Source organism: Solea senegalensis, unplaced genomic scaffold, assembly GCF_019176455.1.
Source record: "Solea senegalensis isolate Sse05_10M unplaced genomic scaffold, IFAPA_SoseM_1 scf7180000017673, whole genome shotgun sequence".
NCBI classification, from domain to species: domain Eukaryota; kingdom Metazoa; phylum Chordata; class Actinopteri; order Pleuronectiformes; family Soleidae; genus Solea; species Solea senegalensis.
In genome coordinates this window covers 787-7500 of record NW_025322486.1, presented here as the reverse complement: position 1 = coordinate 7500, position 6714 = coordinate 787, and the positions used below count along the sequence as shown (strand labels likewise).

General features: G+C 38.9%; 1 protein-coding gene across 2 annotated transcripts in view; it reads right to left on the bottom strand.

The window, feature by feature from the left end:
- pax10 (paired box 10) overlaps positions 1–5920 on the bottom strand; it is an 11268-nt gene extending 5348 nt beyond the window's left edge. Inside the window, exons 1-4 of one of the 2 annotated variants that reach the window (XM_044018742.1) lie at positions 5778–5920; positions 3218–3403; positions 2608–2805; positions 1–68 (exon numbers count right to left, since the gene is read on the bottom strand). The exon at positions 1–68 is cut by the window's left edge and continues 15 nt beyond it. In XM_044018742.1, coding sequence (XP_043874677.1) covers positions 1–68; positions 2608–2805; positions 3218–3323 — 372 coding nt within the window. In that variant the 5' untranslated portion in view covers positions 3324–3403; positions 5778–5920. The remainder of the gene's footprint in view (positions 69–2607; positions 2806–3217; positions 3404–5777) is intronic. The other variant, XM_044018743.1, reaches the window with a different exon arrangement.
- Between the last annotated feature and the right edge of the window lie 794 nt (positions 5921–6714).

Here is a 6714-nt window from a genome sequence, read left to right as displayed (position 1 = left end):
TGGCAGGTCGATCTTGTTTGCCAGTCTCTCTCTGGCAAAGACGTCTGGATAATGTGTTCTTTCAAACTCTGTGGAGAAAATGAACTCATGTCAGTCACACAGTGGTGACAGGGTGAGGGTTCACCTCACAACACACTGTGCTGCTGCACTGTGTGTTCATCTGTCTGTCTGACTGTGTGTCTGTCTTATATTAGCATATAATAACAACAATAATAATAATAATAATACTAATAACAGCAGGTCTAACCCAGACTCCAGGGAGCTCAGATGTTTCCTTACAAGCATCTTTGAAATATTTATCTGTTGCACTTTAAATGAATTATTCATCGTTATGGAAGACGCAGGATTCAAGTTGAGAAGCTGCCTGACCCACTTCACTTTAAATATCCTGTTTTTATTTTTATAATGATCACACAAAGTGCTGACGTTGTTGTCTCCTCCTGTGATGCTTCACATGTCTGTAGTGCTGATAATGAATGATAATAATAATGACTTGTAACACGAGGAGAATGAACCATATTTACACAGTTCAATAAGTTAAGTGTGTCTCACAAATTGCTGTAATTGGCGTCTGTGTCAACACATGATGGTGATTGTGCGGTGGCCGTGCGCTGAGGTCAGCGGCCTCACGACGTGACCTCAGCGATGCACTTCCACTCGGCTGCACCGCGGACGCGCCGCGTCTCCTCTCGTCTGTGGCTGCAGCACAACAACAGTGATGCAGGTGTTCATGTTTGTTACTTAAACCTGAGCTGACCTTCAGTCCACGCTGATTTCTTTTCATTCGTTATCTATTCTTTTCAATAATGTTTTCTTTTCCTTTTTTAATTGTTATTCCAGTCGAGTGAGGCATAAGAAAGAAAGGGAAATATTTGTCTGTAACCTTTCACAATAAAATATGTTACGTAACAGATTCAAGGAAAGAACATTTGAGACAGAAATGTACCTTTACAAGGTGAAAAACTGAACAAATGTGCGAGAAAATAGTGACAATAACAAATGATTAGGCTGCTGCTTCCTTTTTAAGAAACGTCTTCAGACACATTATAGTAACTTCATCGACACATGAAGTTCAACACTGTTGTGTTGTTGCTGCCTGTTGTGTTGTTGTTGCCTGTTGTGTTGTTGTTGGCTGTTGTGTTGTTGTTTACCTGTTATGTTGTTATTATTGCTGTTGTATTTATTTGTTACCTGTTGTGTTATTGTTGCCTATTTATATTGTTATTTATTTACCTATTTATTATTATTTGTTATTATTTATTTGTTATTTGCCTGTTATATGTTATTTGCTATTTAATGTTATTGCTATTGTTTGTTATTATATTGTATTTAATTTATTGCCTATTGTATTTATTTGTTATATGTTATTATTTATTTATTGCTGTGTACCCTGTTGTGTTGTTGTATTTGCCTGTTGTGTTGTTGTTGCCTGTTGTGTTGTTGTTGCCTGTCTAGCCAGATCTGGTGTGGTGTTGGAGTTTTCCTAAAGTTGTTGCAACAGCATGTGACAAAAACCACAAAGTTTGCTCGGGCAAAAAGAACGTTAAACTTGTGATAAACAAATGGTTTTGTGTTCACACCGTTAAACTGACAGCACTGGTTTGAACACATCACCTCCCTTCTCGTGCATTCAGAGCTGATTTCAGGGTTCTTATCTATCTATAATACATGAAAACTATTCTTCTGCATCACACACACACACACACACACACACACAAAACATGTGACCTCCATGCAGAAAGACCCTTGTTCCAACCGGGGCTCAAACCCTGGTCCTCTTAATGCAAAGACAAGAGTGCTAACCACTGCACCAACCGTGTGGCCACTATTCAAATTAAATTAAGCAATTTGTCTTCATATAATGTGGTTTTTCAGAATAATTGTTTTTTGATTTACTGAATAATTTCTTTCTGAGTTTGGAGAGAATTTGAAAAAATAAACCCATTCATTCCTTTATTAAGAGCTCGAGTTAATGGTAACAACATGGACGTGTTGTTTAGTTTAATCAAGTTTTACTTTGATCTGGGTTTAAGACACTGGGAGACAGTCCTGTCCTTAGGTCACATAGATGGTCTTACCATTAGTTTGTGGACTTTACGCAGCATGTGAGGACTTTGTGGTTGTTCAGAAGGAACGCTCATTCAGATCAGACATGTTCTCCAGGACCAGTGGGCCAGGTGTGGCACGCTCCATGGACATGCCGTACCTTAATTGCCCCGGAACAGGAGGTAGTTCATGGGGCATGTATGTGTGGGCAGGAGTCACCTGCAGGTTCTCACGAGAGTTCAAAGTATCTCCATAATTCAGACAAAAAATGACCACGAAAAACAAAAACAAAAAAAATATAGAAAAAAAATGACCACAAAAAACAGAAAAATCTACTAGAAAATATATTTTAAAAAACAAACTAAAATTGTTTTTGTTTCAAATGAATGCGCTCATGTAACCAACGACAGTATACTCTTATTATTTAGTTAATATTATATTGTATATATTATGATATCATTGATTTGTCGTCATTGTTGTTATTGTCACTATTATCCACAGTGTTCTGTTGTGTAGTGACTCACTGATGGCTGAAAAACAAGCCGCGCTGTGTGTGCTGACCTTTCTCCAGAGCCTCGATCTGCTCCTGTGTGAAGCTGGTCCTGTTCCTCTGCAGCTTCCTCTTGAGCTGCAGCCTCAGCTGGGACTCCTCCCCCTCGTCCCGCTCCACGGGGACTCCTCCCCCTCTGCCCACTCCTCCTCCTCCCCCCGCCTCTCCGCCCATGCTGCCCTCTGTGTCCAGCAGACAGCCGTCAGACACTGTCAGAGAGGAAGGTGACGTGTGAGATGTGTGAGCAGGTTAGCGCTTTGAGCTAACCAGTTCATTTTGCAGTAGTTTCTTAATGCAGCGACACTAAAGGTCCATCTACAGACACAATCACAACACTGTGTCCTGAGCTCTACTCACGCTGCTGTACCATGACTTTTATTATTTTATTATTATTGTTAAAAAGAAAAAAAGAAATGAAATATTGCAGCGTTGGATCAAAAGAAAACATACATATACACATATACAGTATATATACGTATATATGTATGTATGTATGCGTCTGCGTCTCGTTGCAGTCACCTGACATAAATAATGTGTGATGCCCAAACTGTACCCAAAGCAATCTTTGTCAGAATAGCTAAAGAAATGACTATTCTAATGTAAAATGTACAGACACCTGACCTGTGCTGTGCTGGGTCTGAACTCCACTCGGGTCATGGTACCAGTTGTTGGGTCCAGTCCAGTTTGAGCCGCTCTGCAGGTTCAGCATGGTTAACTTCTCATACATGCTACGATTGTCCCAAACACCATGAAGACGGATGAGGGAGTCCTGACCTGTGCACTGTCACCTCTCTGTCTGAGGACACACTGACGAGGGGGAGAAGATCAGCAACAACAACAACAACAACAACAAGAAGAAGAAGAAGAAGAAGGAGAAGAAGAAGCAGGAGGAGGAGGAGGAGGAGGAGGAGGAGCTCATATTGCATGAGTTCACACATGGTGGGCATTGTGGTCAATTAGCCTCATGATGACAGACAGAAATGGAGTAAGTTACGTGTGCACTGTCATGAAGCGTGTGTGTTCTACATTGGTCTGCTAGTATACTGTGGGGAGTGCAGGTACATTAGAAACCACTCTGATCATTGTCACGGCATTCATGTGTACATGACAAGACCCATCATATACAGCACACTATACACTGTATATATACGTGTGTGTGTGTATTTATATATGTGTATATATACGTGTGTGTGTGTGTATTTATATATGTGTATATATACGCGTGTGTGTGTGTGTGTGTATGTGTATATGTGTATATATACATGTGTATATATGTGTATATATATATATATATACACACGTATATATATATATACATGTGTGTATGTATATGTGTATATATACGTGTGTATATATGTATGTGTATATACGTGTATATATATATATACACATGTATATATGTCTACATATATAAACATATATATATACACACATATGTACACATATATATGTGTACATATATACACATACGTATATGTACGTGTATACACATATATGTATATAAATGTGCATATATGTACATATATATGTATATACATGTACATATATATGTATATACACGTACATATATATGTATATACACGTACATATATATGTATATATACACGTACATATATATGTATATACACGTACATATATATGTATATACACGTACATATATATGTATATACACGTACATATATACCCTTAAGGTCTTAAGGCAGCAGAATATTAGGAATGACTGCACAAACAATGCAGAACCTTTTCAAACACTGATGAGTTTTCTTAGCGTTTTCCTTTCAAACTGATTTAAAAGTGATCGGTTGTGAAAGTTTAAACTGTGTCAAAGGATCCTGTTACTGGTCTACAAGTCACTGAATGGTCTTGGGCCTAAATACATGTCAGAGCTGCATCCAGAACTCAGGTTTACTCAGCGTCCCTGGTCCTCACCTGTGGAACACGCTCCGTGAATACCGGAACTTTAAACTTTAAATCAACGTTTACTGCATTTTAACTTTCACATCTGCTTGTTTAATGATGTTTAATGATGTTTAATGATGTTTAATGATTTTAAGTTAACAGATGCTTTGTCTGTTGAGTGTTTGATGAGATGAACTGGGAAGAACAGGTAAAGAGCACAGCTGAGTGTGAATGTGAGTGTGAGTCCTGTGACGTATCCAGGACAACACATGAAACATTCTTTGTCTGCTTGATTTCACATTTGTTAATGTTTTAAATTGTTTTTATTTCTATAATTGATTTTGTTTTAATTTCCTATGTATTTGCTTGCTTCTGTAAAGCACTATGAATTGCCTTGTGTAATAGCAGCACAGTTGAAAGCAGTGTTCTAAACGTCCTACAGGGGGAGCCACGTTTGACCCACAGATGACAAACCATTGTGAGCCAAACTCACAATTACAACAAAAGCAAATTTGTGCATAACGTCCGGACCTGACGTCATTTTGATTTACTAAACACTTCCTTTCAAAGGTTCAGCCCATGAAACTTGACTTGACCAGAGGGTTCCAAGTTTGGGTCCCTGCCATGTTATGGGTTCCCCAATCCCCAGTTACAAACACTAACTTGACCCCGACCACTGAGGGGCCACATCCAGGGTGTGGACCATGTTTTAGGGCGAGAAGCCGAAGCAAAAAAAGCAAAGAAAAGATTCCTTTCAAAGAGATGTTTGGTCATTCATTCATTCACACAACAAATCCACTGAATATACAGAAAATGACTAACAAATCTCCCATGACCCGTCTGTAGGTCCCAGGCCAGTCTTTGGGAACCACCAAGTTCTGATCTCACTCTGTGGACACACACACACACACACACACACACACACATGCTGGGGTAATCAACAAGAATTGTATTAAACACTAAGGTGATGTTTTACTTTCATTCTGAAGTGGAAAGCATCAGCCTTTTTTCTACATGACATGACATTACATGACATTACATGACATTACATGACATTACATGACATTACATGACATTACATGACATTAATGTCATGTAATGTCATGTAAAGCATTTCGCTCACATTCACATCTTTTTTGGAACCTGCTCTCCCTGAACATGGAGGCGTGTCAAATCTCAACATAATGTCAGAGGTCAAACAGCTCATCATCAAATATACCTGCACACACACACACACACACACACACACACACTGTAACTTTGCAGCTTTTATAAAACTTACCTTGAGTGTCCAGGTGAAATGACGGCGCGTGACCCTGAGTGAAGCTTTATTTCCCTGCTCTCCTCACGTCCCTTGTTCTCCAGCTTTTGTTGACAATACTGTGTGTTTGTGCGAGTGTGTGAAGGAAAGAGAGAGAGCTGGACAGGGTGAGAGAGAGGAGGGCGGCGGTGGTGGTGGTGGTGTTGGTGGGGGGGCTCTGGAGAAATGCGTCTGCAGGCACTCTTGTCCTCCAAGCCACAGAAGAGAGAGGGAGAGAGAGAGGGGGAGAGAGAAAGAGAGAGAGAGAAAGAGATGGAGCCACCGAGGGGTGACAAAGTGAGTCAACATCAGTGTCAAGTTTGAACTTAATGCCAGGAGGGAGGGAGGAGGAGGAGGAGGAGGAGGAGGAGGATGCTGAGAGATGGAGAGAGAGAGAGATAATGGAGAGATAGTGGATGATAAATGGATGATGGAATTCAATTTTAGCCGTGAATTACATCAATATTGAACGCCATTATCAATCAAACGTGTGAATTTTCCTCATCAGAAGTGAATCTAGATCAATAACAGAAGATTTCATTCAAACTCTCAACTGAATATAATATATATAATATAAACTATTATATTATATAAACACTAACACATGCTCTTAACTCAGTTCACATTCGATTTGTATTACATTAGATGTTCATTACTTACTTAATTACTACTTTAAAATATCAATATTTTTGCCATCCACATTGGCAAAATGCCTCTATTATTCAACCAAAATAATAACAAATAATACATGATAAATCATAATGATAAGAATAATAATAATATTACTCATTTTATATTTTATTCCTGTGATAAAAAGCAGTATTCACTGTGAAGGTAAGAAAGTTATTCCTCTGGGGAAATCATTTTTCATAACTAGACACTTTTGTGGGGTTTTTTTTAATAAACTTTAGTGAATGGT